Raw genomic sequence first — 25,575 nt, forward strand, 5'->3', positions numbered from 1 at the left:
ACCGGCCTTAACCACCGGACCACAAAGCCAAATTTGAAGTCCCCACCTTGTTGGAGTACGGTTCAAAGTTACTTCTGCTTTTCATATCCGTTTAAAATTTTAAGATTGTGTTCGTATGTACTTTGTTTATGTCGATCCATTTAATGTCGGATGAAAGGAACTGCATTGCGTGAATATCACAAGGAAAGGCTAAACAACGCAGGCTATGATTTTTCACTCCGTTGTGCTTTAAGTGAAGATAATTCAAAAATTTGTTAGAGAGCCAATTCTGTTCTCAGCTTGTATTAGAGTGCTGAACATTTTTGTACAAGGTTTCGCATTAGTTTTAGTACTCAAATGAATTAATTTGGTCCGTATAATGACAATCGTGTTTAAGGGAATGCCATGAGCGTGAAACACACTTCAAAAATGAAAATAGTTCAAAAAATAAATAGGATAATTTTCAGAATTTCTGCCTATTCATGGCTGTAGTCAAATAGAATTCCTGGCAATCTGCTGTGTGCCTATTCTTCAAAGCACCGCATCTACTTCTCATCTAATGACACTCTCAAGAGGAAAAACAAACGTGTATTATAGGTAAAAAATATTTAACATTTTAAAAAGCTGTACAACAAACGCATCATCAACAGATGTATGAAAAGGAAGACTTAAAATCATAAAGGTCCATCTGAGAAAGATAACAACATGCCATCCTCTTCTCCATAATCAAGCTAGTAATTACTAATTAGTACCTTCAGCACGCGGTAAATTTAAGCAAAGATATCTAAAAATCGGGTATAACAAAATACAAGTGGAATGGCCAACCAATTCGAACAAAAACTATCAATAATATAAAATCTCATGAACTCAATAATATTATGGAACAAAAAATGTGGTGAGATTTACATCTTTTTCATTACCGAATCCCTCAGAGAGTGTAATTATCCGTGAAATTTACCTGCCATGTTTGATTACGAGTTTGATTTTGGGTTGTCATGAATAAAACAAAATATGGTTTAAACGCTTCATTTGTGAAAGAACTCTCTCTCAATGGCAGGAAGTAGAAATGAATTTAGATGAGGCAATAAGTATTAAATAACAAAGACTAAAAACAAATGCAGAGTTACCTCTTAGTGCCCAAGTGTTCACACTCAAATAAAACAATCAACAGACTTGACGAAGGAGTTAGTATCCAATGCCATTTCATAATCAACGTTGAACAGAAGTTGTTCATAATACTATAGCCCTGAAATAAATAGAGGCATGCCACATTCAATCTAAAGTTATCTGCTGAAGAAATAATTATGCAACAAAGAAAATAAAATCATAAGTTGTGAACTCAAGTCTCAATGGTAACACCCTAAATTGTAGCACAAAATGCATTGCAATGATAACGATGAAATATAATGGAATTGAAATGCGAGTTCTAACTTTTGTTAGGCATTCGTGCTTTATGAGGAACCAATAAAATTCGTTCGATTTACATGAATAGACAAAAAATCGAAATTCCAATGAAGAGTTTTCAATGGAATTTTATATGGGAGTAACTTCCTGTAGTGAAGTTGGAAATGCGAGATTCAAGTTATCTATAACAGCACGAAATAAATAAAATAAATAGTCGAGACACCATGTAATGGAATCATCATTAATTAAAAATGCGGTAACTATCTAGAACGCTATGAATTCTACTGCATATTTACATTTTCTTGTAAATTTTTTCTGGCTTCAAATGAGTGCAAGCCAGCTTACAATCTATCTTCCTGATTCAACACATAAATTAAATAAATAGCACATAACAAAGTTGATCCATCTAAAATCAGTAACAATAAATAAAAAATGGATAATAAGATTGGCAATAGAGGATGAAAAAGGAGGAAGACTCTTAGATGATTTTTAGGTCTAATATAAGTTGTTATCCAGCAGTTATTACCGAGGGGACAGTATCTCAATAGCTCCATTGATTAGGGTTATATTATAATATAAATAAATAAACGAAAAGTTAAAACAAAATTTCTGACAGGCAAGGATTGACCGGCTAGTAAAACAAGTGAAGGTTAACGCCATGCCATAGCCGGTAGGAATTGCCTGAGTTATTATTTTTTACCAAACTTTATCACTTCTTCTAACATGTTGCTAATATCAACAACTTGGTGCTAAAATACAATAATTTTATTGATCCATTCTCTGAATGCAGATATTCTGGTATAGACGCCGGGTTGGTTGGGTAGCGCACAGCCGATGCCCCAGGAGATAACGCCCGCTAGCTTCCAGGAGTCCTTGTGCTGGATCACAAGCGGTCCGCCTGAGTCGCCCTGCACAACAATCATCAAACATGTCAAGTGTGAACTTAAAAGTAGGGAAAATGTGTAACGAACCTACAACGGGACTATACAAATGCTAAATTGGGAACTTTTAGCTCTTAGGTTCCGGTATCCAATGCAGAAATGGTCAGTGAAGTGTAACATGTTGTAGTAAAATGACGCAAGTACAAGGTAGATTTTACTATATTTCACATCATCATTCAAATTATGTTAAGCAAATTTTTGCATGCAATTTGCTTCATAAAATTAAAGTTTACTGGCAGTCTGAGATTCTATTAAGAAAACTGAACCTCTTCCAGTGTTGGTGTAATTGCAAAATTGTTGGTGGTCAGCAGTTAGTTGAGGCTGCGTTGCTTGCCACCAATTAATTACAGCATAGAAAAAGATGAAAAACTGTCACAAAAACGTGTTACGAAATTTTTTTCTAATATGGAATTCAGAGGAAACGCTTGAATAGCTTGATGAACATGAGGATCTCATCATGAAAACAACTCATACATCAAAACGAAATCGTTTATGACATGAATTATGTCCCCCCCCACAAATTCTTCCTTCCTAAGCAGTTCTTAAAGTTGGACGAACCTCAGAGAAGAAGTACATCATTTGTAGCTCCTGGAGCATCGTTACGTCTGCTCTCTCTGTTCACACATACGATATTCTTACCTCACACGCATCCATTTTGCCTGTATCATATCCTGCGCACATCATAATGTCAGGCACGGAAACCATGGCGAACGACCGTAAGAACATTCTCGAACACTCCTGATTTTCTAGCACAGGAACTGCCACGGCTTGCAACTTTGCGTGAAGAGGTCCAGCTGCACAGGATCGCAACCGACGCCAATGGTGAATAATTGGCCACACAGAAGCCGTCCATTGCAAGGAATTGACCTACCCTGTCCAATCAATCAGTCGTTCCGTCTGTAATCCCAGTCATTTTCGTTCTTCCGCCATTGTGATGCGCACGTAAAGTCCCTGTGCGACGAATCCTTCGTCACCTGCTGTTTGTGATCAGTCCTTTGCTCTCAAAATAATTGGCTTCTCCTTGATTGTTTCGGAAAGAAACGAGGAGGAAGTATAGGGCGAAAAGAAGAGGGGAGACAGAGGGTGTAAGGAGGACAGAATAACAAGAGTACCGAGTGCGGAACTCACCTCGCATGAATCTCTTCTCCCGAGTTCGTATCCAGCACAAATGAAGATGTTTGGGATATCTTCGATATAGCCAGCATTCCTGTACATAACCTCGCACTCTGAGTTGGTAATCACGGGAACTGGGACCTTTTGCATCAATGACGGAAGCGGCCCGTCTGTCGAAACATAAAAATAGTCCACGTCCGATGAGCACAAAAAAAACATTCCATCACTGTTTCAAAGATCCACAAAATAGCAACGGATTAATGCAGACCCTCGCCTACAGTCACTCGACTTGATTTATTATGTTTTTTTCATACATTATTCAATTTTAAAGGCTTTCATTTGATGCAAACTTTTTGAGCAAAAATTCAGTTTGTAATTAAATTTTCATCAATGACTAAGCGGAACGTAATCAGATAATTGACAATTATATTATTAAAATATACATGCATGTATATTGAACTACTATGTAGAAATTCAGGCCAGAAAATTGAACTACTATGTCAGAAATTTTGTACAATGTATATTTTTTTCGAATGTTTTAATTCGCCTATTATTTAATCTCTAATATCCCATGGAAAAACTACTAAAAAGTGTGGCGTGACAACCTGGATAATTTTCTGTACACTTGTTGCACACCAGGGAGGCAATTTGAGACTCGAGATAAACGAAGCAACAAGCAAGAGTGTTGAATGCAAGGAAAAAAGCACCATCACCCTAGGCAAATTAGAATAATTTTAATGTAAGCGAACATTTAAAAATCAAAGCTGATGAAATGTCACGATAAAGAATTGCAAAACCCCATCTCAAAAATTATACCGGTAAAAATTTACAATTATAAATTCCGAAGAATCAATCATGCGGGGTTATGTTGATTATAAAAAAAAGCTATTCAAGAAACGGAATTCTATTCATATTAATAGAGCTGCAACTTTATGAACTAAAAGAGCAAAATAAGAGGGACAGCAAAGTGAAGCACCAGCAATGGAAAACTCACGTTATAAAAATGTCAGTCAGTCTAAAGCAAAAAATTAGCGAATTTTGTAGACCACAGTATATAAAACAATATTTCAGAGAGAGAATTCAGTCGATATTCGAAATTCAATCATAGTGCGGCTATTTTTTTTGTCCCACAAAAGCACGAAATACAAACAAAATCGTCATCGTAATTTTGAATTATAAATCATTTCAATCAATTGATTAAATGCTTATGTCTTTCAGAAAAATTATTTGTACATTTCCACATGATCATTATACACTCAAAAGGAACCTGGAAACCGATTTCTTTGTGAAATTTTTTAACATCCACTTACATATATTTAGTTTTGTACAAGTTTTAAATTTACAATAATTGCCTCAACAAGCATGCGAAAAATATGTACATCATTTCTGAAACAAAACTAAAGTCAACTTGCTTTTTAATCGTTGCACTTTTCACTTAAACTATACATTGTAAATTAACCCGTACCACGTAATGAATTTAAATTTTTGGAGCACCGTCTCCGCACCAGAGTTCTTATTTTCAGAACTAAAAGTTATAAGCTCATCAAGTTTGAGTTTTGTGTCGAAGTATTCATAGTTAAAATATTAGTTAGTTATGCTCGATTGGCATCCGAAAAATAATTGGGTAAGAATGTTTTTAAAGAGTTTGTGCGTCAATACCCGCAGCTTCTGATTTATTCATTAAAAAACAAGCTGAATCAGTTGAATGTAGATGAGGATTTGGAAGCAGAATAATATTTTTTCAACGTCGGGTTCGAGGAGCTCTTACCTTCATAGAGGCGTCCCCAGCCTGACACGAAGCCAGTGTCGCCAATGAAGTCGTAGTCGTCGTCAGGGATGCAGATCGGAATTATGTTCGGCTGGAAGCTCACAGGCTCATTAAATCTGTCAAAAATACTCAGTTTTAATATGGAATAATAATTGAATTATATAACACTTTCCATTAATATTATTGAATGTGTCATTTGTTTCTTAACTTGTTACTCTACGTTGCTCTTGCAACATTAGGGAAATCGACGATTCCGGAGACATAAAATAAAAATAAAAAACATAAAATAACACCCATTTACAGAAGAAAAAAATAATATATAACTGTGTATATATTTACTATTAATTGAATACCTTAAGCTCTTTACAGCAAAAATTTTACTCCGTGATCAACAAAATTTGCAAAAATTAATCGTTCAATTAGAACCATTCCGGCATGAAATTATCATGCCTCTAATGCAGACTTGTTAGAGGGACGAAAAACAAAAAATAAATATTTCAAAATAATGAAATAAAGAAATAATAATGTTTAAACTAAAAGAAATTCAACTCTCACCTGAGTAGAGCCAAGTCGTATTCGAACGTCCTGGGATCGAATTGTGGATGTGTGGCTATGATTTGGACTTTGCGCTCGACGTGACCGTAGGGCTCGTCCGCGCGCTCCAGGTCGAACTCGCCCAGTCGCAGGAGCAGCTGATCAGGCTGAACGCTGATGCAAGAAATACTAGTTAGAAATTAATAAAATAGTAAATTATTCTACCTCTTTAATAATGAAATAAAAATGCCCTCGAGGGAAAAATACAAATTTCCATGAGCCCACAAATTATTAAAACTCATAATTGATCATTTGTTAGTGAGACGTTATTAATTATATATTTATTTCTCAATGGACTTGTTTTTTCTCTTCATTGCAAAAACAAGCAAGTATTAATATAAATAAATAAAAATAAGAAAAAAACGATGAGTATGAACAAAATCATTCAGTGATAATGCAAGAGGTTCAAAGAGTGATAATGCTCTTGTTAAAAGCTCACTTCTCGACACAGTGCGCTGCAGTGATGGCCCAGTTTTCGTTGACGAGCGCAGCGCCGCATTTGTGCAAGTACGTGACGGAACGCCACTGACGCAGCGACACTTGCCACGGCCACTCACCGAAGCTGGCCTGAGATCCGCCTACGATTCGCCGACTGGGGTACACTGGCTGCCCACAAACTGAAACAAACGAACATGATGCATTGCTATTGCAGAAGTTCCTATATAAACATGAAAGCAGATGCAATAAATGAACTCTATTGGATAATTAGAAGGTATGACATCAAGTATCGAGATAAGGCTTAGCTCATTGCTTGCTGTGTGTGTACCATCCGTCAATTTCAAAAGTAATGCAGCGTACTCACTTTCTCTAAATGACGAAGTGTTCAACCGATGCAATAATTGGTCTTCTTGAGTTTCGAACGAGGGTTTTTGCTGAGTTCTATTCGGGAGCTGAGCATCAATTCCAACAACCACAGTTCCAGTTTCATCAGGATCTGAAACTTCGGAACCAGTTGATTGTACGTCGCTAGGTTCCCCCTCAACGGGGCTGGATTCAGTCGTGGGCGTTTCGCCGCTGCTGGGTACCGCAGGCACAAAGTCTACAACAGTCGCTACTTCTGGTATAGTTGTGGTTGAATCATTTCCAGAAGTTTCATCTTGAGTCACGCTACTCTCAGAAGCCTCGTCATTACTTTCTATAGGAGAATCAATTGAAATAGTTTCATTCGTAAGACCGATAGACGCAGGCACTATTTGTATTCCAGGAACAATAGTATTGTCAATAGATGAAGAAGAATCTGTACTTGTATCTCCTGTTAAACTTTCACTTGGTGATGCTTCACTCGCATTGATTAGAGCAATGTCATCTGGCGTTTCTGTTCCACTTTCTGGCTCAGACGTAACTGATATTACCATTTGATCAGTTTCGCTAGCCGTGTCCTCAGGAACACTACTACTAGGAACATTTGTATCTATACCAGCAGATCCACCAGCAACACTGTCAGCTTCATCATCGACTCCGGCAATTACTTCACTAGCACCAGCTTCCTTATCACCAACACTTGGGACTCCATCACTGATGCTTGCACTTTCTTTATCGTCTCCAGTAGTTCCACCTTCAATGGCATCGGCTGGAGCAACGGCGCTGGAAATAGAATTTTCACCGACATTAATTTCATTTTCTGCCACAATTTGGCTCCCGGCACTTTCTGGAACTGAAGTGGCAGAACCAGCACCCACAGTATGGTTCTTAGAGGATGAATCATCACTATCGCTTTGTGATCCAGAGTCAGACCCACTTTGGGTGAAACCTGTCTCTGTTACAAACGTACTTTCCGTCTGTTGTGATTCGGTTGTAGTATCTTGTACGTCAGTCTCGTCAGTAGATTGAGCGATTTCATCAACTTCAGAAGTTTGTGGTTTGCTAAGTTCTGTCTCTGAAGTTTGCAATTTCGATCCATTTTCGTCAACGGGCTTGGAAGAACTGACTGGAGAAGAGCCATCAATTGAAACTGACGTTTCAGTGCTAATTTCTAAATATAATGTAGAATCAGTTCCTGTAATGCTAGATTCAGTAACTTCTGGTGAACTCACTTCCTCCTTGTCACTTGAAGATGGAAAGCCGCTGTCGGAGGGAGCCTCGGTAACTTGAGTTCCTGGGACGACAGATGTCAATGAGTTTCCATCACTGCTTTCCTCAGCCGGCGTAAACGAAGACTCCTCATTTTCTGGAATAGTTAGTTCGTGGGTTGATTGTGACGCCTCAACAGGAGCTTCAGTCGCTAATGTTTCATCCTCAAATTCAACAGAAGTTACATTTGTAACTCCAACTGAAGTTAGTTGGCCATCAGAGTCTTGACTTGGGCGACTTGTGACTTCGGTGACTTTATTTTGATCATCCGCGCCATGTGACACCTCATGGCTAGTAATTATCTGTTCACCTGCAGTGGAAACTTTTTCCTTGTCATCTGCAGCACCGTCTTTCTCTTGATTCACCAGAGAATCTTGTTCTAGATTGCCGACAATCACATTGGCATTCTCCTGGTCATTATCAGATGACGCTTCAGTTTGCTCAGTCACAGCTGGGGTTTGAGCAGCACCAAAAGCTTCGGTCACGGTGCTTTGAGCTTCTCCCGACGTCAAATAAGTTGGATCTTTTTCAGTGAAACTCTGCGTGTCAGCAACCGTTGCGGAAGTTTGATCGTTTGTAGATACGTTTGTGCCATTTAAATAATTTTCTTCAGCAGTTGTTACGTGATTAATTTCATCCTCTTTGACCATTTGCTGTTCTATGGCTTCCATGTCTAATTTCGAAGGGCTCTGGGGGTGCGTTCCCGTTTCTTGGGCTTCTGAAGGAAATACTGGAAGGGCTGCTTGACCAACACCTAATGCTTCCTCGACATCACTTGTATCTGATATAACTGGAGAAAGTGAGCTGGTCTCGGGAATATTTGAACCGATGTCAATTTGACCACTAACCATTCCCAGCAAATTACTTCCGGTAACAGATTGTGGAGGTACAGTAACATCGGTGTCAGTGGTCTCCGGTTCACTGGTCGTCGCCAAAACAATGATGTCAGTTTTCATCGGCGTGTGCACAGGTCTCTGAGCGCCTGGTTTCAATTTGCAACATGAACCGAAGTAAAACCTGTTAGACAAGCATAACGTTAGTTATCTAATTTTATGAAATTTGTTTCTTTTAAAACAAAATTGGAATCAGTTTTTACAGAAAACTAGTGTTAAAATGAAAATACAGCATCAGTCACAGGAAAGAACTCTTATACAAATTTTTAAGTTCAAATCAAGCTTATAGTGCGTTCCATACACAGGATTATACAATTTTCTTTATTAGTTTCGGATTTTGGAATTTTACCTTTCAATGCAAGTGCCTAGATGAGTTCCGTTAGCCTTCATGCAGTCCCAAGCAAACATGCACACGCCGGTGTCTCCTTTTTTAGTTGCGCAAGGCAGAGGCTGAATGTTGCGACCATATCCTGCAACAGACGAAAATAGTTAGAGAACACAACAGCAATAGAACATTTGTATGATCGGGTTGTAAACCAGGAAGTAACTTGTATTGAATCCGGATCTCCATCATCATAGAATAATAAAAACTAAATAATAAACTAAAAATAATAATATGACTATTTAATACTATTTAATAAAAGTCAAAGATCACAAAAATCTATAAAACAATTAATATTGTTAAGAAATTCTTGTTAATTACAGGCATGAACCCTGTTATTATAGTTAAAGAAATTATCGAATTGAACGCCGCTCTTAAGCTCATGGAGTGGTGGAGATGTACAATAATCTCATTTATCTGGTACCTTTTCTCGCGTGGTTGACGTAGTACGAGAATGGGTGAACAGCCTCCAGCAGCGGCAGACACATCAGTGCAGCTACCAGGAGCCAAACGATGTTCCTGCAACTGTGGTCAGTGTCCGGGCGAGGGCCGTTGCTCATCTTCCAAGAACTCATTTTGTGCTCAGAAATGTTACGTGTCGTAGCCGGTGAAAGACGAGATCTTATTTTATTCGGAAATACTATCGAACTCTTTGAATAAGCCTGAAAGCTATGTTTGCAGAATGACCCGATATAAAATATTATGGCCTGTCAGCAACGGAGAGAATGGCACGGTTTTGAGCTTGTTTGTGTAGATTTAAATGAAAATATCACTTCATTATTTAGTTATGTGTCGATCAAGGGATTTAGATGAAACAACTGGGTTCACTTGGAGACAGTCGGCAGATTTTTCTTCCGCGACTTTCCGTATCTTCATCTCATGGTTACTTTTGCACTTCTGAAAAAAAGTAGATCACAGAATTAGAGTACTATATCAACTGAAACAAGCTATACACACTATGACTTGCTTAAAATATGAGTATTGATAAGCACTAAAAGTACTCTGCCGGATTCTAACTTAATTTTATAAATTCAATCCTGCAGACAATGATCATTCCTTGTAGGTATTGATGGAGGACAGGTTTCATTTCGAAAGTAGAAAATATTCGTTCAAAGGAAGGCTTCTTTCAATTTAAAACAGGTTTATGAATTAAAGTATATCATCCCTTTATGTTTAAATAATTCAGCCTGCAACATTTCTCGTGTATATAATGGGACAACAAGTTTTAACGCTTTAACTAGCTACCTCGATATTAGTGGTGACGCAGAATTGAGTAAATTGACTAATATCAAATAGTGCAAATAGTTTAACGGAAAGAAATTCGAGGCGCTGATGGAGCGCAAAGCGTGCGACGTTCTGACCATCACTGAAGATTAGCAGTGACCCATATAACACGCCAGGCCGCCTGCACCATGTGATGCAAAAGAAAGTCTCGCGACGCGCTCACTGGTCTGACCTCCCAAATAACTTTAACGTCCTATATAGTTATAAAGACACACTTGGTTTCATAAATTGCATAGTAAAATTAGCCATAAAATGTGAATCAACAACCAAATGCACATCTATAAATTGGGTCCCCGATAGGATCGTGTCCTAAGCTAGCGTAATTCAATTTATTACTGGAACCACTTTCCTAAACTTTGCTTAGCTTTTACGGTCAAAATTGAATGAGCGTGCACAAATTGGAGCCGGGGGGTTCCAATACGATTTCATGTGTCATCTTCGTGATCATGGTATTATAAATAGCAAGTAAATTGGAAATGATTAGAAAAATAATCATCGTCAGCCCCTAAGTGATTTGGGCAAGATAAGATATAACTTAGTTCCTCCAACACTGCGGTCAACATTCCGCGGAATATTGACCCCGGTGCGGCAGGACTTGATGGTACCGAAGCTTTCACTGCCTCATGACCGAAGTAACTTCTGCAAGCTTCCTTGTATGAAGTTGGGGCTCAAGCTAGGAGCGTTGAGGTCAGTGGGACGTGTCTCCCCCGAATGTGGTATCCGGTACACGACGCTCAACCCCGTAGCTCGCCGCGCCGTCCGCAGTCCCGGCTAAAAATGTGTGTCATGCAGGGTTAAAGCTTCGGCCCGTGGCTCCACAGTCGTGACTCATTGTAGACTCTTACTTCTGTCTAGCCGATGAGGTATGAGTTTCGCCGAGAGAAGAAAAGGTGCAATCATTTTTTCCACTCAGCATTTTAAGTCTTATGAGTTGTTTCCTACCGATGCACAGCAGTTGTAGAGCTTTGGCATCCGGCGAGCGTTTGAAACAACTCGGAACAGGGGGAAAATTTCTTAATTAATTAAATTTAAGCGAAAATTCCGTCCTTAAGTCGAAAACGAGGTGGAAAATCTCCGTAAGTGATGACCTCATTTTTCCCTAATCCTGGGTCGACCTCAATTAAGCCCTGCCTCAATTAAGCGACGAAATGTTATAATGTAAACTTTGTTTTATGAACTTAACGAGTGCCATAGAAGTAAAACAAAATATTTCTTAAATTGTATTAATATTGATCGAAAGTTCGTAATCTTGGAAAACCAATGCTTCCTTCTGTAGCTATGCATATAAATCTAAATTCCTTGTGTTCTTAATATGCACAATCAAGTGCGTACGTAATTCAAGAGCATTATCCACGATTTTTTCAATAAAGTTTCAAAACTCGGTCAACCAGTGGAAAAAAAAGCATGTAAACCGCAAGCGGTAATCAAAAGGCAAATTATCAGCAACGGTTTCATCAACACTCGCGACTATAACTCATCACGGTCAACGGTTCATCTGCAACCGCAGTAATTGAGGCTCGCCTAGAAAACAAACTATTACACACTCAATTTCTAACAATAAGTCCCCGATATATGAAGTAAGACATATTATGCTGATATAAACTTTAGAATAAAACGAATGAAATCATAACTTTTATGCAATTAGGGCGATCGAAGTTGGAGTTATAAAGTTGTTGCATTTTCTGTATCATTGCCCCGACGTTGGGAACTCATGGCAAGCAGAAACCGCTGAGCTGACCTGCAGCGCGGCAGCGATGTAACGGAGCTCTGGCACCTGCCACCAGCACTTAGTTTGTTCATCATTAAGCCTACACTCGAAGCACATTCATCCGGTGAAGTGGGCAATGCACCGTAGTGAAGCTCAACATATTTATTACTGAAACATTGGGACGGTGTACATGAGATATGAATTTTACTTAGGAAAAAAATCGTCAGTGTCACGTACAGTGCGGTAAATTTCAGTTTATTTCACTCACCAAAAAATGCGAATCAATGCTACAGAACCATGCAAACGGTGGTCTACATTATTGATTTGCCAGCCCAAAATTACGACTAAATCTAGCCCGACCCAAATTCCCCAGCAAGAAATCCACCATTAGAAAAACGCTTGTCACTTGTAAAGTTCGATCATGAAGCAATATTCCATAACTATTGCTGATGAATTTAAAGCATAATTCAGTTGCTTAAAATTCATCTCAGAAACAAATAATATTATTAATTCGAGCAGAGAAAGTTGAGGAGCCTGCTACACGTACGGCGCATTGCAAGGCCGCATGATGGAGTCAGGCAAGTGTAACGGTCTCGACTACATGACAACACTCTTTCCTGAGGCGGGCAATTATTCCTTCCCGGATTAACAGTTCCACTCATGCATTCCTACCGATGCCTTGAAGAATAGTAGAAACGTTGAACAGAATTATATAAACACATAGAAAGCTTGGCGTTTCATTCGATTTGATTACGAAATTCCAGTGCATCATCTAACTGAATAAAGTTTATTACCTTCCGAACTCAAATTTAACGCAAAGATTGTTCAAACTAACAGCACTGCCCTCAGAATCGTCTGCATGATCAATAAAAATGTTTACACCAACTGAAAAATTCATCAAGTTTGCGTATATACACACACTCAGTGCACAATGATAGCAAGGCCACTTATGTGACTCAGTGTCACATAATTTAAATCAAACTTTAGAAACTAAGTGGTATCCAACCCTCAGCTGCTGAGCATTATTCGTACTAGAGACATTTCACTCTCTGAATAAATACAATAGAAGATATGGTAATTGCATATATTTAGGATTCGGGTAGTCGTTTCATGTAAATTCCTCACCAAGTGAATGCTTGAGTGAAAGTGAGCCTTCAAGTCGGGAAATCGTTAATGATTCATTATAGATTATGAGGTTTTCTCATAATTTTTGAAACAATTCGAAAATATTGTACTTGTTGATAATTTAATTTCACTGCTAGTGAAGATAAACCTCTTCCAGATCTAGTGGGAGTATTGCTGTACATTGCCTAATGTAGCGCGCATATACATTAACATTTCTCTCCTCCTCCGCGTCTTGTATAGCAGGATCCGTGCTCTGCAATAGCTGGAATGAGAGAAAGCGGACGACACAACGTACGGCGTCATCACTGAACTCTACCTCGGAGACGGTTCAGCTATGAGAATAAAACACAACCGAGTATTAAATTTTGTAGAGCGTAGTCAATTATTAAAAAAAATACTACGTATAATTTAAATAGAAAATACAAGCAATATAGGAGTTTTTTCCTTTTTTCTATATCTCTGTGCTTGTTTCTCCAAACGATGAATGCATGACCGAAATAGGCAACACAACTCTTGCAGCACACAAATGATTGTATCAAATGTAAGCCTCTTTTAATCGAATTAAGTAAACAGAATATATCAACAGTAAAATGTATAAGTTAGTAAAGAAACACCGAGGAACATTTTAGGGCACCAACGATACACACGAAGCAACGTTCCACAGAAACGCCTTCACAGGTCCAAAATTTAATTGAATTAAAGAGTTTGAGTAGACAAAATAGTCTCATATCAGTGTATATGTTGCACCCATGAGGAGGTTGTGTCACAAAGTGGCACAAGATGCCGCCATGTTGCAGGTGCCCCGGGGCATGCGTTGGACCCGCTGCGCCACATCCCCTTGTCCCTGTGACCCAAATTCTGCCACTGCCACTCACAGCGCCCAGCGCTGGACCGTGCAACACAGCTACACGATTGCCGTTTGGTCTCAGCTGCCGCGTTGCTTACATAAAAAAGTTACTATTTTACATTAAAAAGTGACCGTAATGCAATGACCTGGAATGACTTGGTCTCAGCTGCCGCGTTGTTTACATCAAAGAAGTTGTTATTTTACATTAAAAAGTCACTGTAATGCAATGACCTGGAATGACTTGGTCTCAGCTGCCGCGTTGCTTACATAAAAAAAGTTACTATTTTACATTAAAAAGTGACCGTAATGCAATGACTTGTTCTCAGTTGCCGCGTTGCTTACATAAAAATGTTACTATTTTACATTAAACACAGTCACTGTGATGCGATGACTTGCAATGACTTGGTCTTAGCTACCTCGATCCTTATATCAGAAGAGTCACCAATTGTACAATCAAGAGTCGCTGTTATGGAACAACTGTTCTACGTTTTATACTGTCACTACGGCGAAAATTTTTCGCTCCACTGCCGTATCTTATAAAATAGTTTGATTTAATTAATGATTCTTTCACGTTATTTACGGACGTGATAGATCAAATACTCGTGCATATTGTAGCGATTAATAAATCATAAGATAATTTTAAACTAACAATAAGTCTCCAAAATTTGAAAGCAATCTGCAATTCATATCAATCACAGCAGCCCTTCTAGAACTAAAAACTCGTGTAATACATGAAAAAATTTGTAATGAACATGGAAATGTGTCCCAGCATGAAAAAATAAATCACACTTTCTCAAAATCCCACCCTCACCACTATATAACATCATAAATGTCCATGGCTGAACATATATTGTCCGTCAGTATTGCATTTCTCTACTCCATGATCGTTTTACCGTGACAAATGAACTAAATCACCACTCCAGGCAGTCAAAGAGAACAAAATGAAAGTTATTAATGGAACCTTATTAACCTAAAGTATCAAGTTTAAGATACGACATCTTTAGCTTTAAAGACATGGAGAAAGATGTAATCGAGCGCAACATTGGAAACGATGAGCGTTCGAAAATGTTCAACATTTATGAATGTACGTTCTCAGAGTGTAAGAGATCAACCTAGTTTTTTTAGTCCAAGAAAGTCTTTTATTCTGTGGCGATCAAGATTGTCCAGAGAAAAAGCAGCCCCATTATCTGTTAATGAGGAAATTTAGAGGTCATACCACAGATAACATACAAGAAATAGGACATTAAATTTAGCGTTAGTCTGCGTAGAACGTATACGATCAGTTGGGCATTAATCAACAGATATACGTGTATAAGATAAGCCTTCGCAAATACTGGATTGTATAGCGTGTGAATCAGAATCCAGTTAAGCAACATTTGATGAGAGCTTGATGTTTTAACCTGAATCTCAGTAGCAAGAGAGGGGAAGGGGCGGTAGTGCCACAGAGAACCTGTTCAGCTCCAAAATAGAGAGGATAGCTGGTTGCAACTCCGTTATTTGAAGCTCCAGTTTCACTGATCATCTATTCGGCTGATGAACGAATTTACATGAAAATAACTTAAATTTCTGCCTTTCATATCAGCTTTCAGTCGATTTAAATAAAAAAAAACTTGATGATTCGAGAAAACCGATGAGAGCGAACAATTGCAATTGCAGTGCACGAATAAAGCAGATGAACAATAATACAAGATAAGATATTATCACAATCGGGAGAGGAAGAATCTTATATCGACCAGGGACCTGACAAACATTCGATTGGTATTCTATCGGAGCTTTAATTAAGTTAGAGTCAAAAATAAAGTTCACTGCAGAGCAGGATAACGGACTCACTTATCCGATGGGAGATAAGTAGATAGCATAACGAGCGCATGGCGCCATTTTCCATAAACAGCTTAAATTATAGTTTACCAACCATTTACCCCAAATCTTACCCAACAAAATTAACAAATTTTGTTGGGTAAGATTTGGGGTAAATGGTTGGTAAACTATAATTTAAGCTGTTTATGGAAAATGGCGCCATGCGCTCGTTATGCTATCTACTGAGATAAACATATATTTGCTAGCAGACCGCATAATTAGAGTTTGTTAGAATATTGCTTAGAATATTGTTGTTTTATTGATACACCATGTTTGAAGCGAATATACTTTAAGTATATACAGTCAAATAATCCACTCAATGAAACTGATGGGTTATATAAATATAAGTTATAAGTTATTTCCGAGAAAATAGTCCGTTTCGGTTTCACATGAACGTAAATTTTACTTTCGTTTACCACATGAAAATATAGAATAATTTCCATCCTCCTCGCAGAAGATGAAATGAGACTAACGCGTACATGGAAGGAAAATATAAGATCTTCCAGAAATATCGCAGAATAATGCTTGCAGAATTAACGCTGGAGTTGAAGCTTTATAAATTTTTATCTCGGGCTTGCAAAGTAATTCGTGAGAAATTATCATTATGGACACAGGCCACAAAAATCAACAGTCTAAACTGAGAAAAAAATCTATGTCATTTTTACCAAACTCTGTTGAGTACGACACGAGTCATTCTTGCAGCTCATTACTCACGAGCTGAAGGATAACGGTTTATGGTCTAAAGACTTTCAAATTAGCCTCGCATCATTATAAGCTTCAACTTAATGAAGCCTAAGATAACGAAGACGGATCATCGCTCTAAATGAGGAATGAAAGCTGGAATAGCGGTCGTCCCAAAATAGGCCATCCCACAGTGCATACCATATGGGCAGCATCACTTTCTCCATGCTGGGAAACGATAATGAAGATCTTGATCGACATTTTGTATTGACGGAAGCAGAGAGAGCTTGGAAGTCTTAGGCCAGTGCGCAGCCAGCGCTGGCTTACAAGAGAAAGACAGAGCTGAAGACGAGGCCAAGAAAGCTTTAGCAGCCCACGAACCCAGAGAGAAAGCGCGGGGGCATTTCCTCTTGCTTATATGATGTACAGTGTACAGTGTACAGTGTACACGCATGATCGAGCGAACAAGACACGTCCCGGGCTCTGTTACGTGATGGCGCCTTAGGCCGTTACTACTCGATCGCTCAAATTAGTTTCCTATATTTTTTTATAGTGACAGTGCATGAAGCACCGGCAACACGATCATTTAAATTGTTTCCAATATTTGTCAAGTGAATGCGTCTAGAATAGCTACCGCACGATCGATCATATTTGTCCCAGATTTCTGTTGCGTGACGGTGCATAAAGTAGACATAGCCCAGGCTGGCAATTTTTGGCTCTGTGTTCAATTACGTGACGCAGCCTAAGACCAAATATAAAAAAAGGCAACGCCAGCCAACTAAGTCAATTTCGCCAACATTTGTCTTTAAATTATCAATAAATGTAATATTAGAACTGCCGAGTGCCGAAGATTTTTATTAATCGAAGATAAAAATTCGAAGACCTATCAATATGTGAAATGATATGTAAATGACAATTCATCGAAGTCCCATTGCACTTTTATTAGTGATGTTCGATCGACAAATAACGGCTCATCAGTCATTTTCAGAATTTAAATACATTAGACTGAACTACAAGATGTCTTTAAATTGTTCTCTCCAAAGGTTTAGATTTTTGGTGAGACTAAGTTCGAAATATATGTTCAGGGTTTTTAAAGCTGGTAGCAGTTTCGAATGGAGTATAAGACCTATCGACGTTTGAATAAAGGTAAATAAATGATAAAATGCCTCCTGAAGATATTATTTTTAATTCATTGTACGAAAACCATCGATTGACCATCGAATCACATCAAATATTATTGATATTGTAGGGATATTGATTTTTAATTACAAATAAAAAAGACATAAACTTCAAAACAAACCATCATACATTTTTTTAGTTAACAAAGTAATTAGCCTGTAGTCGAAACAGAGTAGGAAGAACAAAAGTTACAGCACAAGCAGAAGAAAGGTTCAAATTTTTATGTCAAAATAGATCATAAATTCTAACATAAAATACAGTAACAAACTCTTGGGAACAGCGATCAAAGTTGCAGAATAATCCTAAGTAGCAAATTACGACGACGAGCAGCATCGCCTCCTGAGCCGCAGCCGTCATCATAACGGGATAGTAGCAGTAACGGCACCAAGTCCCATGGGCTGATCGTCAGCTTCTTAATCAACAATTTTATGGGTCCAGGCGCTGAATTGAAATTTGATGCAAGCTTCACGCTAGACTCCTGCGTTTGGTATTTTTTTTAATCCGAGACGAGACGAGACGAGACAACAGGCTCTGTCCCGGTTCGCAATAAAAACCGGGACAATTTTTAGCCTTCCGTTGGAATTCCGGGACGATACCGAGACGAGACGGGACGTCCCGGTTAAAATAGGTACCTTAAAATTTCCCGGAATTTACAGCCATTTTAACGAGACATAACGAGACTAATCAATTTTTGATGTGGTGTAAACTTTGGCTTACCGTCATACATTTATACAGAGCCGGGCAGCGCTACTTTGAAAGGCAGCGGCCGCTTCCGCTACATGCTCTAAATGTAGCGGGCGCTACCGCTACCGCTACAATGGCTTAAATGTAGTGCCGCTGCCGCTACCGACATTGTAGCGGCCGCTACATGTAGCGCGCTACTGCCCACCTCTGGTAACAACTAACATGTTGACACTATTAACAGGCTGAGGTTGACAACATTACAACGAAATCTTTCGTAGAGTTTTATTTTGTAATTAATATTATGTATGTATCATGCTGGTTTTAAATAATATTTAATACTATTAGGTAAATCTAAAGGCTTTATCTATAAATGTAGAGGTAACGCTGTAGCGGCAAAACCTCGTATCGCTACTTAAATATGTAGCGGGCGCTACCACTTCACGCATCACGGACATGGCTCGCATGATAGCATCGTGTCGATCATGTAACGGCCGGCGGGATATGCGAGGAGTGGCAACACAACGGGGAACCGCAGCGCTACGGCCAACGGAAGATTGGGTAATTTTAATAGCAGTCTATTGATTGTAGTAGAAAGCCGCTGTCGCGCATGCCATGCAGTGTATCAATGAGGAGGTATTAGAAGCATTGTTGTTTCACAGCGGAGGTGTTGAGATGTCGCTAGTCTATTGCAACGTAACAGGATATTGCTGGCAATTATCTAAGTTGCACACTCTGAGTTGTATTAGTTATTTATAATGAAACAGTTTTAGAGAACTACAATAATATAAAATTGACTGAATGCTATTATTTAAATAAAGCAATATTAATTCATTATATGAAATCATTATTGCGATGGAAAACAATTAACATTAATTGAATTAAACAATTAAATTTCTAGTGGAAATGAAAACGAAAACTTCTACGATAAATCAACCTTATCTTATTCCTGATTTCTAAACTGAAGTCCAGAATACACAAACAAATGCTATCAGGATAAAAAAATATGTAAAATATGCAGTACTAAAGGACAGCAAAGATTTTGCAAGTACGCGCGTGATGCATGTCGATAATTTTCTTTGAAACTTATCGTTAACGGTAACCATATTTACACTTCAAATAAAATAGCTTCCGTGAAATAGAAGATTTTGATTATGTTTCGAAGAACTCGCCGCATGCGAACGGCTAGATCACAGTAACTTTGCCTATTTTGTTGTTGCGCTGCAGCCACTGACACTTTAAGAGTATCCCATTATACTTGAGTACATGAATACGCCGAGTGGTACAACCTCAATCAACTGTATATAGTGACAATTGTTAGAATAAGGCTGTATATGGAACGTATTCCGTATATTTGAGTTATACTCTTGAACGGATTCGTTGGAAGAACTAGTCTTCGGGTGAGAATCGTAAATTTATATATGTAGTTCGTAGTAATTGAATAAATATCTATGTTGTACACTACCACAATGATAATCAATATCTGCTTTAGGTGTATTTTACACAATAAAAACGCCAAACTTTGTGAAATGTACTGCGTGTCTTGACTTGTGCAGTGCATGCAGGTCGGTTTCAAGGACAACCCTTGAGGAAATTGTCGCCAGTAATCTTATACCTAAATTATGTTTCTCATTTCGAAGCAAAATTATTGTCAATTGAATTTAAAAGGTGCATAGAACATAGGAAACAAGAAGAAGTAAGAGGGGAAGTAGCTATGCAAGCATTAAGTAACCTTGCCGACCTTGTCAGAGAAACCGTCCAGCGCTGCATGATAACCTTCAGTGATGCGCTTTCTGATGTTCACAGAGCATGAGCAAGAATGGAACAGGTTCAAATTATTTGTAGCTAATAGCAAAGGAATTCTATTGAAGAATTATTATCTGACGATGCGCTAAGACTAGGAAATTTAGTTCACATCGCATGCAGCGTTGCCATCTTACTAACACCAGGCAAGACATAGCGGCAGATGGCAACGCACTCAGGCGTGGCATGAGAACGCAACGTTGCTGTGGGAAGTGGATTGGGATTGTAGAATTGGTTTTGCCTCTGATAAATTAGTTTTTAAAATTTATTGACGAGGTAAATTCAATAAAGTCAAAATGACCGGCAACTCCAGACGAGAAGTGTAAGCAGGCGGGACTCGAATGTTGACAAATCTTGGAAATCGAGAAGGATGCTCTGACTGAGACTTCAGACTCGGTTCACTGACTCGAGGAGGTCGCAGAGGTAGTCACGGAAAAGCTCCTCAGGCGACGGTTCGCGTGAAGGAGGAAGGCGAGTGATGGTGAGAACGATAAGATTGAACAAAAAGTTGATGGAAAGAAAATATAACCTGTTCTAGAAGGAAATGTTCTTGAAAGATACTTCAAGAGGTTGCAGTATCACATGATTTAGATTCGTAACTTTATTGCGTGCATCGAACGGAGCAACACTTCCGTCAACAAGTTAAGTACTGCTAGTCTAAGTTGCAAAAAGGCTTCTTTGGAAACACGTAAAACTCAACCCATATGCTATTCAGAAGCATCATCGTAGAGAAAACATCAACAATATTCAGAACAGAGTTTGACGCCAGCAATACTACAAGAATTAAAGTACTACAACGATTTTAGAAATGGACGTTTTAGAAATGGACGTAAACCTGTATCCTTTCATCTAAATCCTTATGATCGAAAGGGCTGGATGAACACAAGTGCTTAATTGAAACTTGAGAAACGAATGGGACCTGATTAACTAATATAAAATACAAAAAAATCTCACAAAATGGGATTCAGCAGCTCGATCACAAAACTGCATAGCGTAGCTTCACTCCATTCTATCACTGTATATAGGTACATTTTGCTCTGCATATTTTGTACTGAATTTTACGGATGATTTTTTTTTACTATGAGGACATCAGAGGTGGCGCTTTTTTTTTGAGCTTGCGGCGCTCGGCAGCCCTGCAATTCGTTGCAGCCAGGCCCGTCTGCGACGACAATTAAAATCCTCAGACATTTCATTGTGCGTCTCGACTGAGCTCGAACGCGAATATTGTGGTTTTCACGCGATGTGTTTCGTTTCGTTGAAGAGAGATGATCGTTAATGGTTCTTGTAATGCATTTAAAGATTTTATTCGCAGTTTAATTAAACATATTATACTGCATTGTTTCATCTATGAAATAATACACGAGTTTGACGGTTATATTCAAGTGATTGATAATTTTTTCAATCGGCCTGAAAATGTGATTTTAAGGTGGTGTCACGCCACCCTCCAGGTCAAAAAGTTCGTCGGGCTCGTCGCAGCACATATTCCAGCACTCTAAGGTACTAGATTCAAACTTCTTTGCCTAAATAAATATTCTTAGGTGGCAATAGTATTCACAAAAGTGAAAATAACAAAACCTGGCACATTTATATGAAATTTCTATTGGTGTCAGCAAGTCTTGGCCATTAGCGAAGAGTTTGAACTGCATTAAACAGCAATCTAATGCTGTTTCGGGAGCAATGCACTGGAGGGACGACTCGAGCTGGTGGCTGCGATTCTAATCAGCCTAGGTTCTGAGTTGATCTTGGTGGCCTAATTTACCTTTTGCGCTGCTCCCAATACGGTTGCTGATGAGGTCAGCTTTGCCGCTACGCCTCTCTTCCTACTCCAATGACTATAGAATCTTGCGCTGAGATCAATGTCTTGCTTAAAGCATAAATTATCGAAAAATAGAAAACAAAAGTCAATACATATTAATTTTGTTATCATTGACATGTTTCGGAGACAAGCTATCATAAATAATGTATAACCAACACATACAGAAGCTATGGCGAGAAAAGATTTTAAAAAGTTAAAACCTGACAAAGCTAAATGCACAAATAGTGCGAAGAAAAACTGCTCAAACTCGGTATATTAACAATATATAAAGAGGTTATCGTGGTTGTACTATACGTAGTGTCAGCGTTTAACCAATACACTAAGTCTGGCCAGTTACCGATTCTTGAAATGTTCAGGGGCCGTATTATCAAAACTTCGTAAGTACGCAAAATCGACTTACGAGTGGCGTAAGTGCTGACTTGATGACGTAACTCTAGAGGTGGTATTATCAAAACATTTGCGCGGGAAGATACGTAACGTATCTGTACGCCTGCTCGGAGATGTCGTAAGTGAAGTTCCAGAGCTCGACTTTTGTTGTTGATGTGTGCTGGAGGCATTATTCAAGATATAGTTCTGTAAAAATATATACCGAGAGTTTTTAATATCATAATATATTAAATTCCACGTACAAATTTAATTTGAGCGTGGAAGATAAAACTCAGAAATCTCCGATTAACGGACATCACGATGCTCGATGTATATCATTGATGATGCTTGAGTTAGGTACGCGGGTAGATTGCTCGTACGGTGACTCATTTCAAGATGAACAGCAACTCTAGTACCTATAAGTTTACAAGTTGTGTTATGTCACACCGACGTACATCGATGAACACTGCACACAACCATGTTTACAAACTATAAAAGATCTCTAACGCATAAGAAATCTCGTTATACATGGGAAACAACTTATCTGAAAATTACTGATTAGTCCAAGTGTTGATAAACCTATGTTTAATTACTTCTAAACTAATTTCAGACAACGCCTTCAACAATTTTTCTTTCAAATTATTTAATATGAAGGTGGGGACCAATGTTTCCTTTATACTCCATCTCTTCCTTAGTTATGATCTTTTTCGAATTTCATGCTTCACTAGTAAATTTTGCCTTCGCAATTGTTTATACAAGTTTTAATTACACAGAACTAATGATAGAACTTATCTTAAAAACATTTAAATTCAAACACACATATATATATGAGCTTTGGTTTTGCTACTAAATTTACGGAAAGATTATTTGTTAGAGTACATGCAAGCGTTGAATCAAATCATAATTCATGGATGATTCTTATTAACTTAACTAATCTATGATAAAAGAAAAAAAACTTTGAACAGAAGGTGCGTACCAAGCATTCTCCCATCCCCATCCCAAAAAAGCGTGAGTTTCGATAATTGCAATGAGTTGTTATATGACCTACTTCTATACTCGGGATCTCGAAATGAAGTGCAGCGCATCACTTATTCAGTCAAACGCTTGCTGATTGCACATCAATTGTGGGTCAGCCAGATTGACAAGGGAGATCGCATACCACAAAGCGCCTTTGTACAATACTGTTTCGCTGATCATGTGAAAGCGCTTCGAGTGAAAGTGAAGACACTACAGAGGCAGAAATTTCACGAAAAAGGATTCACCGTTTTTATCGCCTCTCAATTAATAGATGTGGGAAAATACTGACTGCATTAATTAAAATGTTTTTCCGCAAACGCGATAACGGCTGAAGCTAGTTGTTTTGCATAGACTTTAGGGAATATTTCCCTAAAGTCAATGGTAATATTTAGGGAATATTTCCCTTAAGTCAATCAGATCTCAAATTGAATCAAAATAAAATAAACGAAAACGTCACCCAAGCCCATAAATTTAGATTATGAATCAATGAAGCAACAGTTTTTTTGTAATCCGAAAACAGGATCACAGGTCTGAATTTAAATATTGAATTTAAATTTAATCAAATTGAAAGAAAAAACGTTCGCAAATGATTAATTAGTAAATTTGACTGAGTCGTCGCCCATAAGTACAAGTTAAACTTGCTAAGATTTCGTCTGAAATACCAGGCTGCAACAGCGTAGGTAATGTACACGACTAAGAACCGTGTTCTTATTAAAACTACTGCTAGAAAGTTAGTAAGGTGCACGACTGGCAAACGAGTTCTAAAAACACTGTGGCGCTATAGGGTTAGTAAGGTACTGTTATCACGGCTGACAAACGTATTCTAAAAACACTATGGCGCTAGAAGGCTAGTAAGGTACTTGACTGACAACCGTGTTCTAAAAACACTGCCGCTAGAGAGTTAGTAAGGTACAAGACTGACGATTGGGTTCTAAAAACATTATGGCGCTAGAGGGTTAGTAATTCTTACGACTAGGGACAGCGTGCTAGAAAAACTGTGCCGCTAGTGTTTTCAGTAGGACCTGGAAGGTCGGTACGTTTCGTTCATTAGTGATGAGAGATTTTCAAAAAACACGTTTCTCCAGAGGGTTAGAAAATAGTGATAGATACTACTGAGGAACGTGTTCCTAGACTATAGAGCACCCGGAAGCTTGAGGGTTAGTGAGGTACACGACTGAGATCTATTTTCTAAAAACACTGCCGCTTGATCAATTAAGGTACCCGACTGAGGGGCTTGCTCTGAAAATACTGACGCCAGAGGGCTAGTAAGGTACGCGACTGATGACCCTGTTCTAAAAACTGCCGCCGTAGGGTTAGTGATTTTCATGACTGAGAGCGAGCCATGTTCCCATAAGAATCTGCCGCTAGAGGGCTCGAGAACCGGTAAGGAACACAACTGAAGAGCGTATTCTGAAAACACTCCGCCTTTAGAGGGTTAGTAATAGACACACTGAGAAACTTTACTAAAAACACCCTGCAGCTAGCTTTAGTAAGGAACACGACTGAGTACCGTGTTCTAAAAACTCACCTGACCAAATTGAGGTCACCCAGGAAGGCTTGTCTCACAGAATGAGGAGCACAGCACTGTTACTGAAAGAGGTGATCCGAACACTTCACCGAGTGTCCAAACGTTTTATTCTTCAAATTGAATGATAATAATTATGCTAAGATAAGATACACATATCTGTAGTCTGTAAATAGCATAAGGTTTTCAATGGAGGTCTTGCATAACAGTAATAATAAAACGACATTCCCACGACGATGAAAGGTTTTACGAGTCAAATTAAGAAAATGTGTTAAATAATTTACGACATACAAATTAATCTATATTATATAAATAAGATCGGAATACATATAAGAAAATAACAGGTAGGTAATATTCTGGATTAAATAATATACACGTCAGTCACGAATATTTTCATTAAGCTCGTGTACAAAGGTCTGAGTTACATAGCAGTATCGTATATTAGAATGCAAACGATAATCTCAGTTGATAATTTCCATTCGTTGCCATGGTACGGATGAAAATAAATTACGTTAACTTTGACCTACAAATGCGACCCAAAA

At 38.4% G+C, this 25,575-nt stretch overlaps 1 protein-coding gene across 2 annotated transcripts; it reads right to left on the bottom strand.

Annotated features, from left to right (window-relative positions):
* Positions 1-570: 570 nt before the first annotated feature.
* Positions 571-25,308, bottom strand: LOC108679010 (serine protease filzig). 2 transcript variants are annotated; one of them, XM_018167517.2, is made up of 9 exons: positions 25,037-25,308; positions 9,569-10,041; positions 9,112-9,232; positions 6,602-8,886; positions 6,239-6,416; positions 5,761-5,913; positions 5,206-5,321; positions 2,964-3,118; positions 571-2,291 (listed from the first exon to the last, which is right to left on the bottom strand). In XM_018167517.2, exons 2-9 carry the CDS (start codon positions 9,717-9,719, stop codon positions 2,133-2,135), a joined length of 3,318 nt encoding a protein of 1,105 aa, XP_018023006.2. In that variant the 5' UTR covers positions 9,720-10,041; positions 25,037-25,308; the 3' UTR covers positions 571-2,132. The 2 variants fall into 2 exon arrangements, with proteins under 2 accessions (XP_018023006.2, XP_018023005.1); XM_018167516.2 differs by lacking the exon at positions 2,964-3,118 and adding an exon at positions 3,453-3,607 and having other exon boundaries at positions 25,037-25,306.
* Between the last annotated feature and the right edge of the window lie 267 nt (positions 25,309-25,575).

This window comes from Hyalella azteca, unplaced genomic scaffold (assembly GCF_000764305.2).
Source record: "Hyalella azteca isolate HAZT.00-mixed unplaced genomic scaffold, Hazt_2.0.2 contig2735, whole genome shotgun sequence".
In the NCBI taxonomy this organism is placed as follows: domain Eukaryota; kingdom Metazoa; phylum Arthropoda; class Malacostraca; order Amphipoda; family Hyalellidae; genus Hyalella; species Hyalella azteca.

Coding starts and splice junctions, on each gene's coding strand:
- LOC108679010 (XM_018167517.2), bottom strand. CDS start 9,719: ATGAGTTCTTGGAAGATGAGCAACGGCCCTCGCCCGGACACTGACCAC. Junction 5,322..5,760: donor TACGACTTGGCTCTACTCAG/GTGAGAGTTGAA, acceptor TATTTTTGACAG/ATTTAATGAGCCTGTGAGCT. Junction 3,119..5,205: donor CTGGGGACGCCTCTATGAAG/GTAAGAGCTCCT, acceptor GATCCTGTGCAG/CTGGACCTCTTCACGCAAAG.